At 38.8% G+C, this 26,120-nt stretch overlaps 1 protein-coding gene across 2 annotated transcripts in view; it reads left to right on the plus strand.

Annotated features, from left to right (window-relative positions):
- Positions 1–26,120, plus strand: part of LOC146387576 (metabotropic glutamate receptor 4-like) — a 189,203-nt gene that overhangs the window by 152,049 nt on the left and 11,034 nt on the right. For both annotated transcript variants that reach the window (XM_084929278.1, XM_084929280.1), the window contains exons 7-9: positions 7,628–7,828; positions 17,837–17,973; positions 19,136–20,071. In XM_084929278.1, the coding sequence (XP_084785404.1) occupies positions 7,628–7,828; positions 17,837–17,973; positions 19,136–20,071 (1,274 nt within the window). The remainder of the gene's footprint in view (positions 1–7,627; positions 7,829–17,836; positions 17,974–19,135; positions 20,072–26,120) is intronic.

Genomic DNA, 26,120 nt, shown 5'->3' on the forward strand with positions numbered 1-26,120 from the left:
CACAAATATACTGACAAATAATAATATTTTTTTGTAATATAGCAGTTGGACTCTACCTGATATACTACTAAATCACTATACATTACTTTGTATAGCAAATGTTGAATTGACTTATTTTGCATCTTTTACCTTAATGTTTCCAAATTTTCTTCAACCACCGACAGTGGAGGTACAGTAAAATGTGCTTTTCTTCCTTTGTTGAGCATAACAAGTCATAACAACTACACCAAAGCAAAGCAATTCTGACATACGGTGTAAATGGACATGTTGACATGCAATTATGCGTGATTGTGGATGATCATCCCACTTACCTCTGCTGTACTAATGTGTATAATAACATGTAATGATAAAAGACAAGGACCCCTGTGCTGAGACTCTAGAGCAGCGGTCTCCAACCTTTTTTGCGCCACGGACTGGTTTATGCTCGACAATATTTTCACGGACCGGCCTTTAAGGTGTCGCGGATAAATACAATAAAATAAAACTAGTACCGGTACCGAAAAAAAGAAGATTTATTCATAACACACGTGAAAAGACCCAGGAAAACCGAGTTAACGATAAAAACGATAACAAAATAACGCTGAAAACCGATAAAAACCCTCAAAACCATACATTTCACACCTTAGCCTCAACTCTCGCGGCCCGGTACCAAACGACTCACGGACCGGTACCGGTCTGAGGCCCGGGGGTTGGGGACCGCTGCTCTAGAGAATCTTAATGTTTATTTATTTGTAGATAAAGGGCAGGGTTGGTAAAACAATAAATAACTGAAACAGCCCTGGTGAAACAGTACAAACAAAATACACCAGAGACATACTTTTACTCAAGGGGTGAGCTGCAGAACCAACAGCTGGTGCTGTGTTCACAGGCAATAAAACCCAACACAGAGTATTCTAAAGAGATAACACAGAGGGTTACATTCAGGGCATCACTCAGGTGGATAAGATAGTACTGATGGATCAATTTGTCTACTGTTTGGCTACACTGACCTGCCCATCCCCCCAAGAGGAAATGTTGCCAAGAACAAAAAAACTAGATAACTCCAGTGACCCTCTGGGAGTCTGCAGTCTGATCAACACCATGGCCAACACTCATACCATGTTTTCATTTCCTTATATAAGTGAGATGGAAAACATGGCACATTGTTTATGTTTGGGCTCAAATGTATTTCTATTTATTCTTCTTTGTGTCTTGAAATATCTGTAGTAGTTTTATACTGAATGTTGAATACCGATCTAGATTGATATTAACACATGGGTCTGGGGGAAGATTTACAATTTATGTTTTGAATTAGTGTTTTGTGGTAAAAATTGCAAATAAACAAACCACCCTGTTTCCTCCCTCCCAAGTTATAGAAGATAAGCCAGTTGGTAATCTAAATATTTCTTAATGTCACAAAATCCTGTGCAGACCAAAACAAAACAAAATGTCAAACTGTTTATTAATACTGTCTGACTTTCCAGCTCTGTCTGTGGCACTCCATAGTCCTTGTGTTTCTTGTAGATGATGCAGACCTTTAAAACTCATCAGGTCGCATTATTTTTGTTTTGTTTTTTGAAAAAAAAAAGGCCAAATCATTTCCTAAAATAGCTGGGTACTGCATTTTTGAGCAATTACAGCAACAGAGTTTATTATAATGAAGCAAGCGAGCATTAATGTGGCTTATTTTGCTGGGTTATTTTCTGCAACCAAAACAGGCTTAATACACCTTGGTACTTATTTGGCAGGTCTCTGGAAATCTATTCTCTAACACAATTTTTCCAAAGATATTCCTTAACTTTGCATTCTGATAAAGGTTATGAGTACTGGTCCAAAATCCTGAGGTGACCCTTCATGCATTATCAGAAGGAACCGCTCTGATCAGGATAGAAATTTTCATCAAAGTAAAGGTGATCACTCAGCCCTGTACTTATTTGCAGTGACCCTTGCAGCGACCTCTCACTCCCTCAGACACACACACACACTATAACAAAGTTACTGAATTCATCACTGTAGAGATCAAGGTTAGTTTAGTTTTTGATCAGAGATATCAAAGCTCTGTTTTATGTTATGGGATTTGCTGGATTTATAAATCTATAGAGAATCTCCAGTTTAATCCTTAAAAATAAAGATGCTCTGCTTCAAAATGTAAATATGTGTCTTATCTGCAAGATGGATTCAATCAATGAAACCAAAACTATAAATGGGGAAAAACTGTTATAAGAGAAAGTGTTCCACAACGAGACAAGGAAAAAGAGCAAATGAAGCAAACATATAATGATTGTTATCTACCAATAAAACATTAAAACCAATGATGATTTTTAATGATTATTTGTACTCTCAATGATTATGCACTTTAAATATTTTTAGCCTTCAGTTGCTGCAGAAGCTAAATTAATAGCTCTGAAAATACCCACATTGACATCGTTAAGTTTATCTCTATACTAGGAGTGAGTGTTGTATAGGCACCTGCATCTCACACTAAGTAGCTGTTCTTCTATCACTTGTCTCGCTCATTACAGACATTTTAGTATTAAACTTCCCTATCAGCACTGCTTCACAGGGAGTGAGAGTCTCACAGAATTTGTTTGAGGTTAAAGTATGACACTTGAGCTGCCTCTTCACTGGTGGGGAGCTTTACAGTGTCCCTGTGGCAGCTGTGCAAAAACCACATGGGGCATGCTGCAGAATTATCAGTGTCCTGAGAGGGTTAGACTGCTTAGTGTGATCAAAGGATAAGGAGGGAATGAGTGACTGAAGAAAAAAAGTGAGACTTGTCTTTTATCTGGGAATGAAGGAGATGTAAAACTGATATTGATTAATGTTGAGAGGAGAGGGGAGGTAGAGCAGGGACCCATTTCGCTGGCTGTGTGTTTCACCTCTGTATTAACGATGTGAGCAGAACAGCACAGAGAAAGTAATGCAGATAAACCGAGCATGTGCTCTCACATCCAACCATCTATTTTTATACTGCTCACCCTAAACAGCGTTCCAGGGTGACTAGGGGGGGTTTCAGCCTTCTCTGGGTAAGAGATGGGGAATATATTAGACAGCTTGCCAGTTTATTACAGAAAGGATTTTGTAAAAAGTAATTGAATTCATTGTGGAAATAGATCGTGGCTCAAGTGTTGGGTGTTCGTCTTGTAATCGGAAGGTTGCTGGTTCGAGCCCCGGCTCGGACAGTCTCGGTCGTTGTGTCCTTGGGCAAGACACTTCACCTGCCGCCTACTGGTGATGGCCAGAGGGGCCGATGGTGCAATATGGCAGCCTCGCTTCTGTCAGTCTGCCCCAGGGCAGCTGTGGCTACAACTGTAGCTTGCCTTCACCAGTGTATGAATGTGAGAGTGAATGAATAGTGGTATTGTAAAGCGCTTTGAGGGGTCCCGAAAAGCGCTATATAAATGCAATCCATTATTATTATTATTATTATTAAATTATTTTAGGAAGCAGAAAATCTCTGATCAGTGGTGTGATGGAGAGTTTAAATAGTTTAAAATTTAAAGCCTACCCTTGAGTTTATTCCAAGCGTGAGAACATGAAAAAGACAATACAACTAATACAACTATTAACCAGTAAATAGCAATTACATTTAATTAGTTAGAAATTTGATTGGGGTAGGTTTTGAAATCTGTTTGCTAATATGATGTAACCAAATAGGTTATTTACATATACACTAATTGGCCACTTTAATAGGTGCACCTGAGTTGGACTCCACTTCAGCCTAATCCAGGCCAACCCCAATCCAGTTGGACTGGGTTTGCCTCGACAACTGCCCTAATTCTTCATATTCAACACGGTGACAGGAAACATTGCTCTGAGATTCTGGTCCATATTGACATAATAGCATCACACAGTTGCTCCAGATTTGTCAACTGCACAACCATGCAGCAAATCTTTGTTTCACCACATCCCAATGCAGCTCACTATTAGATTAGATCTAGAGACTCTGGAGGCATTTTGAGGACAATGGATTCTTTGTCATGTTCAAGAGACCCGTTTGAGATTAGCTTTGTGACATGGAACATTATCCAACTGCAAGCAGCCATCAGAAGATGGGTAGACTGTGGTCAAAAAGGGATAAACACAGACAATATTCAGGAAGGCTGTGGGGTTTAAACATTGTTCAGTTGGTTCTGAGGGGCTCAAAAGGTACCATTTGTTGGTTACAGTGTTGTTTATTACATTGTAGCTTGCCTCCACCAGTGTGTGAATGCGAGAGTGAATGAATAGTGGCATTGTAAAGCGCTTTGGGTGCCTTGAAAAGCGCTATATAAATCCAATCCATTATTATTATTATTATTATTATTGTTGTGACTTATCAATGGCTTTGTGGGTGATAAAACCAGCTGTGACATGTTTATTGAACATTAATACAGTATAGTTGTAAAACTGTTTTTTTTTTTAAATCAGTGTTAATATTGAAATTACATTTGCTTGAAGTTGCATTTTAATTATTTGCTTCAATAACCAATTTTACATTGACAATCTAGTACCACAAAATGTAAAATTGTTTCTTTTTTGAGTATTAATCCAATAACAGTTTTTTTAATGTGATATCATATTTGCTATCATTTTTGATATTTTTTTTTAATATAGTTTAAATTACTATTTCTGTTTGACTGAAAACATACACACAACAGCATATTTTTAGTCCTACATGAATTGAGACTTTAGCTCTACAATCACGTATAGGAAAATTCACAGAAAATGTGAAATGAAGGTGCGTGACACATGTCAGCAGCGTCACATTAACTTAAAAGATGTTCCGATTGCCTCAGTGGATTGGATGGCCTGCAGCCGGTCGTAAGCTGAAAAATAGGTCAAAGGTTTTGTGCCCACACTGTCTGTCACATAATGTCTTGTGTTTCACCTCAGTGGAAGACACCCACACTCAGCTTCTGCTTTGCTTAATCTAAAAGGATTTCTCTGAAAGCAAAACGCCAGCTTGGAAAAGTTGTGCGAGAGTGCCAAAATGCCAATGAGGAGTTAGCTACAAAGAGAGACAGAAGGAAAAAGGGAAACTGTCTTATGGAGAAGAGACAATACAAAGTTAGTGTGGGTGGCCTGCCAAGACTGAGAGAGAAATATCACTCTCACACCCACTCTGGCTCACAGGATTCCCCACGGCATAAGCATGGCGGCCAAACTGTGACAATCTCTGTCCAATCAAGGCCCTGTGGCCCTTAATTACTGAGCCGTAACCTCCAACAATAATTCATGCATTTTCAAAAGCTCATGAGATAATCTGAGACTTAAAACCCCTCTGGTCTGCAGTGAGGAGCTGGAGATCTAGCAAATGAAAGATGGCTAACAGAAGGAGACCTTTGCTGATTTGGAGGCTAGCACTCTCTCAGATTGAAGTAGCTGCCGAAAATAGCTTGCACCTCAAGAGGATAGTTGTTGCATGATAATGTTTAGGAAAAAGTTTACTTGTGAAAGCTGTATATCGGCATGTCCAAAAGTATCAGATAACCACATAGTCACAAAAAACAGTTCTAGCCTGTATATTGTTGAGGTTTGTTAAGGTGGCTTTTAATATTGATATTGCTCATTTGTAGTTCATTAGTTCACATCGGTTCTGACAGTATAATGTCTTTCTTGTTATTAAGCCGTATTTGTTTGAACAATTATATGAAGGGGAGGCACCAACTGTGGAATTTTCAACCAATGCCAATGTTTTATATAAAAAAAATTGTTATTTTTCATGTTTAAGAAATTTTGTGACTTTAACTTGTTGTATTTGTGGCATCCTATTAGAGTACTACATTCGGATTCAGTGAGCTCTTTAAAACAACCTATTCTTTCACAAATGTTTAGAAAAACTGACTACATCCTTGGTGCTTGGTCTGTGGCAATGAGACTGAAAACAACTGATTTAAAAGATTAAGAGGTGTTTAGTATAATGCAGGTCTGTCCATTTTTGTTTTTGAAAATCATTCACTGCGTTACAGTAAACTCTACTTTTAAATAGAGTCAGGTTTTGGCATGGCTTAGGTTTTGATTTAGTTCCTCTCTGTCCTGTGGCAAAATTGGTTTAACTTACTTTTTGTCATGTTTAAAAAGACTCTAGTTTACTAATGCATTAACCTAGAATTTAACCAAATTACTTACTGAAATATACTGAAAAATATGGAAGTAAGTTAAGAAGCTCTATAGCATCAAGTATTTTTTTCAACCAACAGTATGGCAATTATTGTGTGAGTATCAGCAGCTCATTCCCTGCTGTGTGTTTATTAACTTGCAAAGCCTAATTGAATTCTATGCAGCTCTATCATTAGCTTATCCCTAGTAATTAGTCTATTGTAAATCTTAATTGAACACACCTGCTTTTAATAATGGCTAATGCACATACAGGAGATTTACATAGAAACAGCTTTAAGACTTCAGGCATGTGAGCAGACAGCCAAAGTTAGGATTGGCACGTTGTATCTCCTTAGACCCCACCTCCTCACAGCAATTAACAATCACACAAACCTCTGGAACAACCTGAGCCAGGATTAATAAACTCCTATCACGAGTTATTACATTGAGCCCATAAGGGGATTATCCCTGTCCTGTGAATGGATGTCTCTATTTCCTGCTTCTTTGGGTCTTCTAAATTGAACCAGGCAATAAATACTGAATTCACAGTTGGACACTCAGTCAAGAAGGTAAGGAATACAAAAAAATTGATCAAATTGGAAGAACTGTTTAAAGCAACTAGTGAAAAATAGCATGAGGCATATTTTTAAAATTTGTAGAATAGACATGCAGGCCCAAAACATAATGCTCACGAAAATCACACAGAGGGAACTCTACTACTCCTTCAGAAGATATAAGAAAGACTCTTCATTTTTAACAGATGAGATTTCCCAGAGGAGAAGACCTTGCACTCCAGATATTAGAATTGATTTGGTCCTCTGCAGCGATCCAGATATTTACTTTCTAGCTAATTGCAAGAGGCAACACCATTCAGTACATAAAAAACAAGACTCACTGAGGAGCAATTTCTTCTGTCTTTTGGACTGATGCCACACCCTTCGTTTAAAAGGTTTAGCTCATTCCAAGTAGCGTGAACACAATTGTCTTATCTAAAAGCTGCCATCCAGAGTGGGGATGACACAGAAGACAAGTGTTGAGAAGATAAGTTTTCCTGACTATTGGCACACATCAGTAGTATCTTCATCAAGTTACTTTATAAATTAGTTTCAAGATGGATTTTTTTTTTTTTTGCTATAATTGTGCATATTAATTGTCTAGAACAGGCACGGAATATGCAACTTTATCATCAGCCTTCTTTAAACAAGTGTCAGAGACAAACTCACAAGTAGATAATTCTTTAAGCTGGATCCACTCATGGAAACCACTCATGCCTTTAAATGAATACAATTTTCTTAATTGCATGATGTGGCTGATAGAGCTACAGATTTTTTGCCTGATTGAGTCGTTTAAATCCACTTGTAAAATCTTTTTCTGTCTCAAACATGATTGCTTGACTACATAGATACTAATACTGGACTCAACCTTGTCCTTGACATGGTGACCAAACCAAATGAATGACTGCAGATCATTACATATATCACTTACCATGATTTGAATTATTTCATGAATTCTTTTAACCAATTAATACTTATAAAACCACACACATGCATCTGTCTATGTCTTTCAGATCAGGAGCGAATCGGAAAGGACTCGCAATATGAGCAGGAAGGAAAGGTACAGTTTGTTATTGATGCCGTCTATGCAATGGCTCATGCCTTGCACAACATGCACAAGGAGCTGTGCCCGGGCAAGGTTGGTCTCTGCGCTAAAATGGACCCCATAAATGGCACTCATCTGCTGAAGCATATTCGTCGTCTCAACTTTTCAGGTCAGTTATAGACACTCAAATATACACTTTTTGGGTCATTTGGTATTAGTTTTGAATTGACAACATCTTATGTCAATTAAAGTTTATTAGAATAATTTTTATGAGTCAGTGATGGGTTACATCACGTGTTACAGGGCCCTTTTTGGCAGCTGTCATTCTCGTATTTAAGTGGCACATTCTGTTACCAAATGCAAGTTTTTATGTTAAAAGGCTAACTGGTAATTCGAAAAGCCTTTTTGAAAAACCCTTGTGGCAGAGCTGAAAGGGTTTTGAGAAGCAGGTGTTTTTTGAGAAACAAATGCTTTAGTGGTCCTCAACCGCCTGCTTATAAATGGTTAAAAAAAAGAAGAAAAAAAGTGGTATGGAGAGAATGGACAGATCAATCCAGGTTTGAAGTCTTTGGATAAAAGGTCTGTGAGGCTGTGAATGCTAAAAAGAGATGATTCTTCTCTTCTTTCAAGCGCAGAACAATGTTTTATAAATGACTGCTATATATTTCCCACTGACTTTGTAGGAAACTCAATGCACATTTCCTACAAACTTCACATTTTTCATGTTAAATGTGAAGTTTTAAGGTTGAAAATGTGTGCTGTGAAAGATGCAAGAAATGTAGGATTACAAACATACATTGCTTATAGAAGTTCAATGGCCATCCGAGGTCTGTGTTTGAGGGTTAAAATGATAAGTACTTGACTTTCACATTATTAGAATTATTTTTTTTCGACACAACCATATAGTTTGAAGAACATTGTCTTACATTGAGATGCCATTTATGGCTCCCGACCCAGCACACAACTTACTTTTCCCCCTCTACTGTATGACCTATTTCCCAACTCTTTACGTAGCATCACATTAAACCCAGTTATCAGTCAAGTTCACATTCATGACTGGCATATTAATAATTGACTGCTTTCACACAAAGAGCAGTGATCCAGAGTTTCATTATATAGACAGCCTTTTTAAAGCAAAGCTGTTCAACGCAATTATAATTCTTTCATAGAGACTTGAGTATGCAGTGTTTGTACAGATAAATTATTCATTTGAACTCATGCTCTTCAAGCTAATTTGTCATTTTAATATCTAGTTATTACATTGGCAGAATGTCAATTTAATGTTTAATTCACGTTTGGGAAGTAAATTTATATTTTTAATTTCAAAATAATTTGATTGGGTGATTCTGCAGGTTTTGGTATCATTAAACCTGCTTTTGAACATACAGTCAACATTTTGGGTTATGACATAGTCTTTAGCTGCATTGCCCAAAGTCAGTTTTAGATGCATTGTTAAATCCATGTTTACAAGCTTGAAACAACCTACTTATAAAAAATAGCACTAGAGCACTACTAGATTGCCACATAGACCCTAAGTGTGGCAATAAATGGGGACACTTTTTTTTTATTGGCCTAAAAAGCTTTTACTTAAGTGATGTCAGTAATCACTACTGACTTCTGTGCTGAGTTATCTGGGCCAAAATGTTGCTTGTTAGAATAAAGCAGTGTTAACTCCTGAAATCTGTTACCACTATTACAATGCCATAGTTGATGAATTGAAATCATAACTGAGCACAATTACGCCACTGATGGACATAAAGCTAGTTCCTTTTAATACATCAGCAGGAGTCAGTGGTTTTTAGGCAACAAGCATCATGCCTGCGGCATTATTACCAAAGCAGGACTGTGTACAGAATTCAATAAAATGTAATTTTTACTTTCGCAAATATAGTACTGTGCAAAAGTTTCAAGCCACCCCCCTTGTCTTTTTTAAAATTGTTTTACTTTCAAGGAAATAGATTTTCTTGTAATTCATTAAAGTGGTTTTGAGCAATAGTTCTCCAGGTGTTCTTGAGGTCTATCAAAGTGTGAGTTTTTTTGGTTTTTTTAGCTTTTTTTTGACATTGTCTGCTTTTTTTTAGTCATATTAAAATCATTCAAGCACTGAAAAGGAGTTATTAGCTGAAAACTTGGCATGGTTTGCAGTGTGTCCTTAAAAAAAGGGGGGGAAATTGGACAAATAGATGACAAAAGAAGTGGTCAGCCTAAAGAAAAATGATCTACAACAGTTGCACTGTATCTGAAACTCGTGTCCTTAACAAATTGGGGGAAAAAATCCAACAAAGATGTGACACAGGACCTGAGGAACGCATCTGGCCCTTGAGTTGATCCATCTATTTTTTCACCGAAGCCTAATCAGAAATGGTCTTAGTGGAAGAGTGGCTATCAAGAAGCCTTTCTTAAGGAGGAGAAACAGGGAGAAAAGGCTGAGGCATGTCAAGTCACACAAGAACTGGACTGGAAATCAGTGTCTAAAAGTCTTATGGAGGGATGCATCCAAATGTAATATTTTTATTCTAAATTGTTATCAATATGTACCGAGGAGGTTAGGAGAGAGGTACATCACTGAGTGTCTGCAGCTATCTATAGAAGATGGTTTGGTACTGCATTTCAGTAAATGGTGTTGGGGATCCTGTCAAAATTAATGGAATGATAAATGCAGGTCAGATTTTGATCCACCAAGCAATCTGATTGGCAGTGACTTAATTTTTAGATAAACTTTTCTATTTATTTCTACTTTTCTATTTTCTATAACTTTTCTGGTCAGAGGGCCCGGTGGCGCCAGTGTTCAGCAGCCTTGCCTCTGTCAGTGCGCCCCCGGGTGGCTGTGGCTACAGTGTAGCTTGCCATCACCTGTGTGTGAATGTGTGTGTGAATGGGTGGATGACTGGATGTGTAAAGCGCTTTACAAATACAGGCCATTTACCATTTTTACCATTTATCTGTCTATTTCGAACATGCAAATATAAATAGAATTACAAGCAAAGTTTTCATGAATATCACCATCTACACAACGTTTATGCTTGAAACCTTTTTCAGCATAATAATGATTCCAAACACGCTGCCAATGCAATACTTTGATAGATAACACACACAATGGACGTTATCACTCGTGGATTAGTCTCCCCAGAGCCCGGATCTCAGAATTGTTGAAGCAGTGTGGGTTCATGTTGAAAGAGAACAAACGGCAGGCAATTCCTGAGGACAACTTCAAGGCAGCTTGCCTAAGAGAATTCAGGATCATTAGAATTGTAGACACTCTGTCTTTGTCTTAAATACAGTATATCTTGATATCTGGAGTACAAGGTCTTCTCCTCTGGGAAATACAGTAAGAAATGAGGGGTGATTCAAGAGTTTTGCACAAGAGCAACCTTTTTAAAATCTTATTACATAATTCCTCAACACAATTTTTTAGCATCAGTTCAGCTCTTTTCACCCTATTTATGATATATTGATGTAAAGTACTGATTACAATCTGCTGGCTTAGTAGTAAATCAGGTGCCCTTAGCACTGCTCTACACCAGCTGAGCTGCTCAGGATCCAATAATGTGAGAGAAAAACAACTCGCAACATGCAGTATGTTGTTGAAAGTGGTTCTCGTGATCTGATGTAAAACAGCTTCTGTAGTTTTCTTTTCATCCCAGACAAACAGGTTCTGATAGTTTCTGTCTAGACAAATCATGTTTATGTCATTGTCTAGACAGTGATGTGTCCAATTTCATATGCTGTATATAGACCAGTAAGCCTGGAGGTTCAAAGGCAACCACTCTTGAATTTAATGCAACTTCTGTTTCTCCCTTTTAGAGCTGATGTTTGGATGCTCCTACAAGAAATGACATTTTCGACCATGGGAAACAAGACATTGAATTAAAATTGACATATTGAATATATAAGAACTGTATGATGGAATAGCATGTTAGTAATGTGTGTGCATTATAAGTGCATCCACAATCATTTCAAACATTTATTTAATTGGGCTGTTTGTAAAGTAATGATTGAGAGATGCTCTCTGTAAAAAGTGGTTTCAACAGGGTTTTTAGCCTGTGAGCAGGGACAGAAAACTCCTCTGCAGTAAGCACTTTTGAGCTGAATTTTGTTCTTATCAGGGAGAGTATATTCACACCATCAGACCAGAGGGGTTGCCTTGAGGTTACACTACACTTCATCTAATTGCATCAGCTCACAGTAGTATATTGAACTTGTCCAGATACATAAAACAGCCCAACAGCTGAGACTGTACTTACTGGCCAGTGTACAAAAACTTCAAAGATAATATTTATCTCTGTGTTGGGATATTAGCATGTTACTCAGCAGTAAATACACTGAGCAGTTGTCCTGCTTCTTCCTACAAATTGACAGAAATGTATGTGAAAGTAGGTCATTCTTTGTTGTGATGAATCATTCTTGAGGCCGAGCCAGCAAGAATCTATTGTTACACATTTCTGTTTATTGTAAGCAGTTTCAGCAGACATCTTCTAAAAATAATTCTAATTTCTTCCTCTGCAGACCTGCATAGTTAAGTCCATACACAGCTCAAATGCACTCTGTCTTACATTACAGATGTTGAAACTGGTAAAGGTCAACAAGTTTCTTTAAATACAAAGATGTACTAAACCTTCTGCTCCTCATGTGCCAGGAAAATACATAAATGCATCAATATCTGAGCAGACTGTCACGGGCTCAACAAGGGACACAGTAGCTGATGACAGATAACCTTTTAGAAAATATTAAAAGAAAAGTCAAACATTTATTTCTATTGGTCTGTGGTGTCTGTGCTTTCTCGAAAAAGCTTTTATTCTTTTGTATTTTCCCACACAGATGTATCTGGGGATGTAACTGTGTTTCCTCTTTTGTAAATCACCAACTTCACAAGTGCTGATTATTGGTTCATTCAGTAGCAGCTGGAGCTGCAGCCCACAAAGCGAAAGAATCAAACACCTTCAATCTATCTTTATCCACTGTTTGACACTTTAGAGCTTTCCTTTTCTTGCTCCTTCTCAGCAATGCATGTATCTAATGGTTGTTGAGACTTCAGTGGGCCACAGTTGAATGGAGCTTCCTGTCAGTGTTTCATGGCTCTTGCAATCACATCAGGGGGAGGTGTTTTTGTTCTACCTCTGACTGAAAAGCAGTGGCCTTTCCACTGTCTTTCTCACCAGGGACAGCAGTTATGAGTGTGGAATAAAGGCACGCACTCAGGTTTTTCCATTTTTCCACACTTCTCTTTCTTCTCAAGGATGTGCAAAATCTTCATTGTTGCATAGCACAAAGGCTAATTCTATACTGACATATTTTTTTGCATGTGCAGTATGTCTGTTTTTTTTGTTTTTTTTTTGTATTCGGCATCATACTCAATCATGTTATTGGCAAAAGATCCCCCCATATCTTATAGGAATAGACATTATCTTAAAAAAAGATCTATTTATCATTCTCTACTATCAACTTCTGTCCCCTCAGATGAGCAGTACATCCTGTTGTTTACAGAGTCTGTGTCTAATACAGATGCTATAACAGTAAAGCAAATGTTGAAATACCAGCTGGGGTTGTTATTTATCTTTATTTGAAACAACTTTGATTCTACCAGAAATAGGCCTTCTTTAATGCTAGTGCTTGTAACCGTTTGATGAACTGCTCTCATTTTAAAATTGTATTTAGGGTGACTGTAGGAGGTGTGACCTCGTGGCTATGGTGTGTTGCAGGTAATGTGGAAACACAGAGAGAATGACTGACCACCACTCAGTGTAGTGTGGACAGCGTCAAAGAGCTCGTACTCAGAGCTAACCAGGCATGAGGAGCTACTGTCAGACTGTGTTTCTCCTCTGGAAAGATGGAGAGTGCGGTGGAGCTTTGTCAGCCAATGGAAACACATTTAAAGTCCTTTGAGAGTGTTCCTGTGCACGCACCTTAGTTGTACTGTAGCTGAACTGCTTTTCAGACAAGAGTGGCTTTTCTGTGTTCTTGTTTGTAAGGCAGTGTCAGTACATGGCCACATAACACAATTTTGTGTCTTCATCAGCCCTAAATAATTTGTTACGCATTGGAAGTGCAGTGTTTACTTATGTTTTTCTGGCTAGAACTGCTGAGTCAGCAGAAGACGATAAACTGAACAAACCAGTTTTAGAGCAGCGGGGTGTGGCAGTGGAAAGCTGGCAGATGTTGCTCGGAAACACAGACAGAGGGAGAGACCTCTATGCTCGTGAAGAGAATTTCTGAAGTTGCTTTACACTGATGACTTTTCATTGGGAAAGTTTTGAAGTAGGATTCAAAAACACTTCTCATCATTCCATATGAAAGCACTGTTTTCATTCACTTACTATTCTAGTGAGTGCTTTTGGGTCTTTTTGCATCTTTCTGAGCCTAGATTAAATGAGTCAATACAACAAAAGCAACACTTGCAGCACATTGAAAGCTCAAAAGGTATATTCATGCTTTTACATGCTTTTAAAACAGCTGCACGTCAGGTTGTATTGACAGTATTTTATGGTGCTCCCAAATAAGGCAGAAACAAGCTGTGTGAAACAAGCTGTGTGAAAGCTGTGTTTCTGTTTTATAAAGAGAACTGTTTAGTGTGACATTGCTGCTGTTGCACTGATGAAAATAGTGCTGTGAGATTCCACATTATGCAGATCCAAAACCCAGATGCGTTGTGGTGATTTGAATATATACATTTTCACATATTATAGGGTTTTTAAAAGCAACCAGTTGCATGCTTTCAGAACATTTTAGGGCCAGTTTGAGAGTACTTGCAGATAGTGAACGTGTATATACGCTCTGACTGAGCAATCATGTAAAGGTCATGCCTGTGACTGAATGGCTTAAAGAGTGAAAGCGGATCCATGCCAAATTCGACATTGTGTCTCGGTACAGGTCATTAAGAGTTAATGACCAGCTGTCATGTTGTTGTCATTCACTGAGGTGTTCTGGTTGTGCATCGATGCAGAACAAGCACATGCTGGATTAATGATCATATCATGGCAATTATTAAGGAGTTTATGTATACATTTACTCGGGATTGTCACAACAGTGCAAGAGAGAAAGAGGTCAAAATCATTAAATATTACATATAATTACAAGAACCTCATTAACCCCAAACGAGCAGCCTGAGGTACACACTTGTGCTACCCCAGGCTACACTACCACATTAGTTCACAGGACAATGGAGCCATGGAACAGTCCTCTGTGCAAATAAATCTTTCCTGGACTTGAGAGTTGACTATTTAGACAAGCAGTTTACGGCATGATAAATCTAATTTCTTAGCTGCAACTGAAAACTGACCATAGTGCCGCAAAATAAACTACCTTCCTGCACACTTAAGATTGTATTTCCCCATTTTGCTTTAATTTTGTTTCATTATAGAAAAATAAGTGGCCAATATTTTGTTAAATTTTGTTGATATCCTGTTCCAGTCCCAAAATATTTGGCCCCCCATACTGCATTATTCTAGAAAAGCTATGTCTAGTTAGCATTTAGAAAGCTAGTGTTATATCATGTGATAGCAAGGTAATTTATAGTCATTTGAAAAGAAAAGTACACCACATGATTAAATAACGTGTGGAACCAACTTCATCAGCAATAACTTAAGTAATCTCTGTAAAATTACTGTACAACATCTTTACAATATCTGTAGAACATTGCTTAAGTTGATTTTGGTTTGCAGGCACTTGTTTATACAAATGTTTCTCAAGGGCCCACCACAGCGTTTCAGTCAGGTTGAATTGGGAGCTTTTGACTGGATCAACACCTTGATTCTTTTCTTTTTCACCCAACCTGTTGTAGATTTGCTTGTGTGCTTGTAGTCATTGCGCTTTTATTTGGCCCATTTTTCAATAAGCTTTAGCTGTCAGAAAAATGACCTCGCATTTGACTCTGGAATATTTTCACATATAGATGAGTTCAGGCGACCTAGTGACTGCAAGGTGCACAGGTCCTGTGGCTCAAAAACAACCCTGTATTATCACCACCGTGCTTGACAGCTAGCATGAAGTGTTTGTTCTGATATGTGTTTGGTTTTGAGCAAGTGCACGCTGTACATTATGGCCAACCATCTCTACTATGGACCCACCTGTCTAAAGGACATTGCTTCACAAGTCTTATGGGTTGATTAGGTTCAGCTTTACATATTTAAGCTGTGCTGCTGTGTTCTTTATAGAGAAAATACTTTTTCCCCTTTTCTCCTTCTTATTAAGAAATACTTGCTCAGTCTTTTTCTAATTGTACTGTTATGAAGCTTTTATAGAGTTGGTCACACTTGCTGACGATCAGTTAATCAACTGCTTTGATTAGCACCCAGCTGCTTCTTACTCTTAGTTTTTCGCTGGACTTCATATTCCTCACATTTGACTCCTCGCATTAGTTTCTTCTCCAGATTTCCAATATTAAAAGTTACATGGTGTGAAAATGCTTTAGTTGTCAAGATCCAAAAGTATTCAACTGTACAAATACTGTTCTTGCTGATGTCTCTTTTAGTGCATCTAACCACATTGCTCCATGCTATTCAAAGTCAATGTAGCACAAGGAATTTGGGGCTTAATGCACCCTGTCTCTATTAGAGAGTTACTTGTGTGTCCCACATACATACTAAAACCAACATCATTGTTTTTATATTTATAATGACCCAACAGAAAAATAAAGAAAAGTCGATTTAAATGTTATTACAAAATAATATATAAATAAAATCACTGCAAAACTGCTTTGTTTTTGTATATGTGCATAAAAGAGAAGATTAACAGTTGCTCAGAGACTCAATAAGAGACCAGTCAGTCTATGAAAGGATTTAATTTGCAAAGCAAGCATAACCAAAAGGCCCACAAGGCTTTACATACAACTATATCAGACGCATTGCCGTATCATTCTCTTAAAGCCGCCAGTGACATTCATGGTCCGTTTTCCTCTTTCACTGAAGGTGTCCATAGGAGCGCTTGATCTCATAGTCTATATCCAAGCTTTTAAGGCTTTAGCTTGAGGTTATGTGTTCAACCATGACAGCGTAGGCAGACAACCATGACACTGGAAGGCAGATAGCTTTAATCTTTTTTAAATTCCGCTGGTCATTAGTGAAAATAAAACAAGCTTTGCATGATTAAAATCTCTGAACAAAAATGTCATAGCTTACTAACACTGGCGATGTTCTTAATATTTTTATATAAAAACTGCCTCTGTGGTTCATAAAGTCACTGTAATCCTCCCATGATCAGTAACTGCTTTGTGATGTGGGCGGCATTGTCACAAGGCTGAGTAAAACAGTAATGCCGTAATCCAACAGGGCTGACTCATCGAGATGTGGATTAGGGTGGGACAAAAAAAATTCTCATCAGCAGAAAATCCATCAGCAGCAATTGGCCAGGTTTACCTTTTTCGTCTTAACTGAGATTTTAATTGTCTTTGGGAGACTTAATGTTAAACCACAAGTGGCCTAAATTAAAATAAAATAAAATAAAAAGAAGCATTTACGTCATTCTCTGGCCAAGGAAGACCATTCAATGAATACCATACTGTGATTAACATACTTATCATAAAACAGGAACACAGGAATATTATTTAGAGTCATTATTGCAAAGATAAATTATAACCCACCTTAGTTGACAGAAAAATCAGTACAAAATGCGGTCAGTACTCTATCTCTGAACTTCCTGCTCAAGTCCAACTGTTTACAGCCAGTTTGCTGTAAGAAGAAGGTGGGCTCTTAAGGTTTCTTGTGTGCAGTGAGATGCACTGATAATGGATTTTTCTTAAAAAAAAAACACACACAGAAACAAAACAAAGTGATAAAAGAGAACCATGAAAATTCTAATTAATTATCAGATTCTTCTGTATTTTTTATTTATTCTACCATATATGGGTTTAATTGCCAAGATTGATAAGCTTAGGAAACTGGAAAATTTGATTATGTTTAAGATGAGAACTCTGATAAACACATACTGCTGTCTTCACTTTACTTGGTTCTTTCAGATTCTGTTTTGTTGTGTTTAAGAAGTTGGCATGTTGACATATCTGTCCTACCACTTTTAGCCAGTGCAAACTACAATGGAAAAATAACATTTATCTTCATTTCCATTCTCTGGTAGCTACATGTGCAGGATCGTTATGTATTTACACTTAATCCCACCTACAGCCAAGTAGAAATGTAGTGGAAGTAACTGTCAAATAGCCAGTGAATATTTTTGTTCTCTCACTCAGGCATAGCTGGCAACCCAGTGCTCTTCAATGAAAACGGAGATGCCCCTGGACGCTATGAGATCTACCAATACCAGATCAGAAACCGAACAGCCGAGTACAAAATTATTGGTCACTGGGCGGATCAACTCCATCTGAATGTAAGCGCTGGCATTTTCTATCCTGTGTCCCCTACAACTTATGTTTGTGTCAGTGTTTGCAATGAAAATCCTCCGAAAGGTTACTTCAGCTCTGCAGCTGCATGCTAGATCTCTAACCCCTCTAAACCATTTCACAGTGCTCAGTTCTATCTTCAAAGGTGTAAATATCCAGGGGGCACTTTAAATGATTAACAGAATGGACTGTGATGAAAAGAAAGCCATGGGAGCTTACGGACAGACATATTTAATATCAGACAGCAGACGGCATCACCGACTTCCAAAAACAATACTGTGGGCAGGCAGTGTGATGAAGTAACAGTATTATAACAGTAAATTACATAAAGGACTCAAACAAATGAAGAGGGGGCCTTGGGCAGGCAAATGAGTTCAATTGAACACGAGGCCGGCTGAGGGGAGCTTTGTCTTCTTCACCTCTTTCAACAACATGTGCTGAAAGAAAAAAGAAAGGTAAGGTATTTGTAGGCACCTACTGTAAAATGTGCCAGGCTATGTTTTGAAAGCCAGCAGTATTTAATTAGTGTTATTTGAGTTCTCAATTAAATACACATTTAAAGACAAATTTACTGGCTTTGAATGAACTGGCACAATTAAATAAAACCGATAACATTAAAGGGAGCAGACCTTGTTTCAAATGATGAATTTAATTTATCCTCCAAAGTATGCTTAGGAAACCGGAAAATCCACAAAGGGGAATAATATTTTGAAATGAGACATCTCTTTCTACTTTGATTGATTAATTTTTAACACAAAAAATTGCCAAAGCCAAAAAAAAAAATATAGGAATTGTGCCATTAGTTCACTGCAGCACAAACATTGCGTTTCTCTTTTCCTCTCAGACTTGCCCTTCAGAAAAGTTGACTTACCACTGACAAATTTTGCTGAATGTATGAGGAATACTTGAATAGTTTGCCTTTTTTCAACTTCTCACCCAAATAAATACAGAGAACCAAAAACACGAATTCTGCTTGGCTTCCAGAGCTTCTGATGACCATTTTGGATCAATAAAGCACCCTTTTGTACCTATCTCAGCTGTATGCAATTCAGTGAGCTTTGTACACTAAAAATCTTTTCTCAGATGTTTCTTCTCTCTCTCTCTATCTGTCCATTCATCCCTTTCCACATTCCTCTGCCTCCCTCATAGGTTCGTTCAATGCAGTGGCCCGGTGGTGTCCGTCAGATCCCTTCCTCAATCTGCAGCCAGGCCTGTCGCCCTGGTGAGCGCAAGAAGATTGTGAAGGGCATCCCTTGCTGTTGGCACTGCGAACGCTGCGATGGCTATCAATACCAGGCAGACACCTACACGTGTAAGATGTGTCACTTTGATTTGAGGCCCAATGAGAATCACACAGGCTGCGTTCCAATCCCCATTGTTAAGCTGGAGTGGAGCTCTCCGTGGGCAGTCATCCCTGTGTTTGTTGCAGTCATTGGCATCATGGCCACTTTGTTTGTGGTGGTCACATTCGTTCGCTACAATGACACTCCAATTGTGAAAGCATCAGGCCGGGAGCTAAGCTATGTCCTGCTAACTGGCATTTTTCTCTGCTATGCGACAACATTCCTGATGATCTCTGCCCCTGATGTCGTAATCTGCTCCCTTCGTCGGATCTTCTTGGGTCTGGGGATGAGCATTAGTTATGCTGCTCTGCTCACCAAAACCAATCGTATTTATCGCATCTTCGAGCAGGGTAGTATGTCTGTGAGCGCGCCAAAGTTCATTTCTCCAGCCTCACAGCTAGTCATCACGTTCACCCTGGCCTCGGTGCAGCTGGTTGGGGTGTGCATCTGGTTTGTTGTGGATCCCTCCAAAGCTATTATTGACTATGAGGACCAGAGAACCTCTAACCCAGCGATGGCTCGTGGTGTGCTCAAGTGTGACATCTCTGACCTGTCCCTCATCTGCCTGCTTGGCTATAGTATGCTGCTCATGGTCACCTGCACAGTGTATGCCATTAAAACCAGAGGGGTGCCGGAGACCTTCAATGAGGCCAAACCAATTGGTTTTACTATGTACACCACCTGCATTATTTGGCTAGCATTCATCCCAATCTTCTTTGGCACATCACAATCAACAGAAAAGGTAAGCTTACAACTAATACTGGAGTGCAATTTGTATTTTTTGCCTGTCAGTTTCTTTTAAGAAATGCTTAGACATGCAGCTACACAAAACTATCTTTAACACCTATTAACATGGCTTTTGGCATTCTTATATTTCTTGACATTTACTTAGAAGACAAAAATAACCTCACAAATAATTGTACGCTGGTGACCATGCAAAGCAGAAGTAGTCTTATCATAACAAACCCCTAGCGGGTTTACAGACTGACTTAAACCAGTATTACCTGGTTTTCCTATTTTCCTTTAACAATTGTCTTTATCTTGCTTTAGTAGAATATCGCAATTATCAAGAAAGACACGAAACAAAGATTATAGAAAAGATTTTCTCTACTGCTCTATCCAGTTATTCAACCTCTTGTGGGTGGTGGGGTGACCATTGGGTTAAGCCTTCCTGCAGTATTAAGCATTTATAATTAGATCCACCAAGTCTGCTGAATTAAAGTGCTGTTTGAATGTTAAATATGTATCTAATTATATACTTAATATAATGAAAAGGCTAAATTATGGTTCTACTCAGTTTTCCTTACTGCTGTTCTGTAATTTTTAAACATTTTGTGAAGTACCAGTAATTATAAAAACCAAGAACTTAAAAAGAGGATGCTTGTGAATACAGAATCTGCAACGTGTACACATAAAGTAATGTAAATGTTTCTGTAATAACTCTGAAGGCAACTCACAAGCCTGTGACTCACATATATGTGACAGCTGTATGCCACAGTGCATTAGGGAACCATGAGCTGTTTACATAAACACAAGCTCACACTCTTATTCCCATGTCAAATCAATGTGCCCGACCTCTTGAACCATAGACCTGGACTGTGTTCAGCAGGAGCACTGAGGTCAAGAGGGATCCAAATGGGACATGGAAATGAAGGTTGGGCTTGGACCTCACATTCAGAGGAGAAAGTCTGGGGACAAAGCCAAAGGGGTACAACAATGACACAATAGCAATGTGTTGATGCAGTTGAAAGAGGTGTTTTGGCAGTGTAACAAAAGGGGCTCGATGGCTACAAGAGAGGGCAGTGGTGAGGCAAAAAAACAAAAAAGCCCTAAAACTGGCACGGACACTATCAGCAGTGCCAGCATGGGTCTGACAGATGCAACAAATTAATCCTTACCTTCTTCCATTTGGGATTAAACAAAACAATGCATCAAAATGCTGGCCTGGAAACTGGCTGTGATAGTTAGCTTGGTGGGAAGAAAAGTGTGTATTGTGGTTCAGAGCACACCCCCGCCCCCTCCCAATTTCTGTAGTTTGCGGCATTGCAGAAAATCTGCATATGACTGTAGCCAATTGTATTATATTTATGCAATATGTGATCGGCAGTACAATGACTTATTTTCATATGCTGCATGTTGCATTAATACTATGAAGTCCAAGCTACAGGCTGTCTCTTACCCCAAATGTTAACTAGCATGAACAGAAAAAGTGCAGACAACAGCATTTAGATGCTGAAAACTGAGAGACCAGTTGGGTTTCACACATATTGCTTGATTAATGTTGCATTTCCTCAATATAGTCAGAGGGGAAAAAAAACCCATCAGCTGTCGTCACTATACATTTTTCATTATCATACACGTAGCATACATAGTAAAGAAGAATTGGTCCAAGTGCAAAGCCCACATTATTTTTTAATGTGAGTGTTGCACATCTGAAGTCGCATGTCAACACCAGCCACGGAGATCAGCGAGTTCTTTGTTTAATCATTCCATCTCCTCTCTCTGAAGATAAAAGAGAATTATACAATCACAGAGAGATTGAACAGCTTTTTTAGAGGATGAGGTAATCCATTAGCTAGCCTGGCTTTGAATAGTAAAATAGAAGTGAAAAAAAAAAAAATCTTTGAAGGGTATGTGAAGTCCTACTTTTTGTTCCTTACCTCAGATGAATTTAATTTACAAACCCTGAAAACTTTTCTCACCCAGTCTTAATATAAAACACTTTTCTTGATCTAAATTACATGAGTCACTTATTAATTATTATTTCCTGTGGAAAACTGTACACACTATGGCTGGAGGACAGTTTTACTTTTATCGTTTAGAAAACTTTTACTTTGGCCCTGAGCTATGTTAAGGTAAAGCACAAAATGGAACACAAAATGGAAGTTTAGCTTCAGGGAAATGTCCTACATTTTTTTCTTTCCTCATTTGAGAGAGAATAATCATATTTAATATATAACCCAAAAGGGCCTTTGAGTGTTGAGTCTGAAAAACTTAATTTAAGTTACTCTCCAATATGGTTTATAGCTTTGTCAGACCACACAGCATACTGCTACTGCAAATGTTTTTTTGGTTTCTTTTTTCTTTTTTTTACCAAGCACTTAGAAATTCACTCACTCATGAAATTCACAAGATCGCATGACATTTCAAACTGTAGGAAAATCACTGGCGTTTTAAGAGACAGTCAACTACACACACACCACGTGTATGCTATCGCTATTTATTGTGGTTTAACCTGTCATGGACAAAAACGTACAGAAAATTTGAGAGCAAACAAAGCAACCGCTGTATAATGCCCTCTGCTATCTTAATTTAACTGGTCACTGGAATTGCATCACATGACTAAAAATGTGTCATCGTTTTCAAAAAGTCTCAGTTTTTGCTGTCCACAATGCACCGTTTTCAAATGTATGCGTTTTCGAGAGTGTTTCAAAACACTGCATTTTCCTTGAGGGAAAGCGCCATCTCAGTGTGGACGGAAGGTCAAAACGGAGAGAAAATTTTCAAACGAAAACACATTAGGATGGCTGCTGTGTTTGCTTCGGATTACTCCTCACCCCTCACCCGACCCTGTGGCTTGTCACATGTTCCATAATGTTGTGCTGTGGACATTTATGTGCATTTTTGTGCAGAGGAGTTTTTTTGTTTCCTGTTCTCATGCTGTCCTCCCAGGAGCCCAGCATGAGTAGAGGTCTCTTTTTTTCCTCTTGTACTTTCCCATTGTAGTGTATATTCTGTTTTTTTTCTGTAACGCTACCGATCTCCGACCTTTATCCCCATGTGATGTCAGTGTTGTGTGTGTAAGGTCGGGGGGGGGGGGTCCTATTTCACTGCAGGGCAACCTGCACGTAGCGAATAAAGCCTTGATTGATTGATTGATTAGTGTGGATGTAGCCGAAGAGATACAAATACCTTGAAGACAAATGACACCCTAAATTATTTTTACGGTGCGTTCACACTGAACGCGATAGATGCGACCAGAGCATCAGGTATACATGCAAAGTCATTTATTAAGGAAATTTTTAAAGAAGAAAAGGCAGGAACGCTCTTTAGAGGTTTGTGGGTGGCTCTTAAAAGAGCCGTTGTGGGGAAGTCACTGGGACTTCAAATGAGCATATATTAGCACAGGTATCGATAAAGGACTGCCGTTTTAAACACTTTTACTAACCGCAGGCAGACGGACAGGTGTTTAGGTGGGCGATGCTTGGACTGACGCTCGACAGCAGCTCCTCAAACTGGGCGAGGGAAAGATGGTGGTACCGCTGAAAGCGTCCGTCATCCAGACGCAGCTCCTGGAGCAAGTGGTGAAACTCACCAAACTGCTCACGCTTCTAGAGGACCTGATGGACCCAGGTACAGCGAGGATGTCCTTTATGCCGCTGTTCTGCTCTCCACAGTAAATAGAGAAGGGAGACTCTCTCTTCAAAGGCTAGATCGACAGCTGCCATCTGGCACTATTTCCTCCCACATTTCCGCTTCACGTGCGTGAAAATTGCATGTTTTGTTTGCAGCCAATTCGCGTTGGTCGTGCGTCGAGGTGCGAATGTGCACGCGACCAGCTAGGGGCGTCTGGCGCTTTTTGGTCGCGTCTATCGCATTCGGTGTGAGTCCCAAACATGCTGAATACAGATATGCATGTAGTTGAAATTCTCTTGTTTAAATTTGCTGTATACAGGACTTCTAGCTAAATTTAAGGGTATTAATAATAACAATAATAACAACAACAACAACAACAACAATAATAATTATAGAACCATGATGATTTTTTCAAAATAGTCAGTAACAGTCAGTCAGAACAGTAATATCACTGCAATAGCAGCAAAATTGTCAGAGCTGATGATTTTCTGTGACATAGGGCCTAAATGAGCGTGTTGGAAAATGCCTTCTTCTGTCTTTGTAGTGTGTACTGCAGAGAGTTAGGATGGATAGTCCATGATGGAGAGTATTTTGTTCAATGACCTCCTGCTTTACACTGACTTGGAGTAAAGGTTTTTTTTTTCCCCCCAATTAAAGTTCCGTCCTTAAGAATGTTTTTTTCGATTCTGTTGCCACGTACTCTCCTAGAAAACCACTCCACAGTTTATACACAGCACACAGTCTGAATGAAGAGTGCTTGAAAATCTCGGGAATATTTTTGTGCACAAAACTCAGCAAAAAGAAAAGAAAAAAGAATAATCATCTTGTTCTTGTACACTTGCAGTGTTGGTCCTCTATTCTATTTAAATTGACACCCTAAATACTCTAAAATTCCAAATGTAAGGATGGTCATGGGCTTGATTGCACTTCTAGCCATCATAAGATTGTTGACTATCTTCCAGGTCTTAGTGCACTTAGTGCAATTTGCCTCATCAGGGCAAACAAATATCCATCATTACCTCAACTCTAGATGATCTGTAGCAGCACTCTACCACTGCAGAGTGGTCAGAGCCTTTACAGGTGGCTTGAGTTAAACTGAAAAGCTGAAGCGAAGAGAAACGGACAGGATATGCCCCCAATGGTGCTCTTCTGTTACCATGAAAACAGTGACATAGTTGCCATTTACATGTCACTGTTTCTGATGAATGTGCTCAAAGCCAATAAGACCTTAAAGGAAACTTGTTATGCCCATTTCTAACTCCATATTTTTACTCTGTTAGGGTAGTTTGATGGTTCAAAATAATCTTTATCTACATGGAATGTTGGTGCACACAGTTTCTCCATTGCCTAAAGCAAGCAGCTTGAGCCTTTTTCTTACTCTCACTTACAGCCAACTTTGCTCTTATTTACTGCTCCTCATAAATAGAAGATCTGAACAGCAGCTGTGTACCTGAGATGACTGTCCTAAGAATACACGCTCTCGTTGGCATCATACTGCACAGAACCAACAGCAGAAAGATTCAGCATGCTCTCCTCATTGGTTATGAATTTGGTCATGTATAATATGACCACTCATCATTTTAACAATATATATATATTTAGAAATGAAGAAAAGGATAACAGGAATAAATATAGGAAGTTAGATCATTAAGCAGATTCAGAACCATTTTAGGAAGTGTGGACAAATAAAATTTCTCACCTGTTGAACAAACATTACATTTTGGAAAACTTGTTGGTTGAGCAGGAAAGTTAGCTAGTTTTGCTGTGCCAGATTTTCTTCTTCTTGTTTTATTTTTTTAAATAAAGCCCGTGACTGATTTGCTGAGATGTTATATAAACAATGATCTTATTTAAGGAATTAACATGTCAAAGCAAACACACCTCATAATCATTGTACTGTAAATGTCAGGCTGCACAAAGCTTCACAGCCCACATTGACGAGTCTTTCAGAGCAATTAAATGCTCCACTTCCTTTGGGTCTCGATTTACCTTATCTAGCTGTGTACGCACTCATCACCCGTTTACAGCAGGCCTCTGCCTCAGCATTACAAGCACCGTCATTTATTTGTCATCTGGTTCCAAGATACATGCGACGAATGCCATAGGAAGCTTTCTCTATCATTTAGACGAGGACATCTGGTCTATCTATGGAGTGTTTATGCTACCTTCAGGAATAGATGTGACACCTGCTTACCTGGAGAAACTGTCTAAATCAGCGGCTGTCTCAAAGATATAGGCAGGAGGAGAGGCAGCAGACAATGGCATGCATGGGAATGAGGCTACAGCACAATGGGCTCAGCTTAAATTCAATCAGCCCACACAAAGAGGTCCTGCCATTACAGTGCATGAATCGTCTGATTAACTGAGTGGTGCTGTTTATTTCTGTATGAAGTCTCCATCTCACTATTGGCACCGTTAGGACAAAAAAACAAAAA

The sequence above is a fragment of the Perissodus microlepis genome, chromosome 5 (genome assembly GCF_051167445.1).
Source record: "Perissodus microlepis isolate ML-2025 ecotype Zambia chromosome 5, ASM5116744v1, whole genome shotgun sequence".
Classification (NCBI taxonomy): Eukaryota; Metazoa; Chordata; class Actinopteri; order Cichliformes; family Cichlidae; genus Perissodus; species Perissodus microlepis.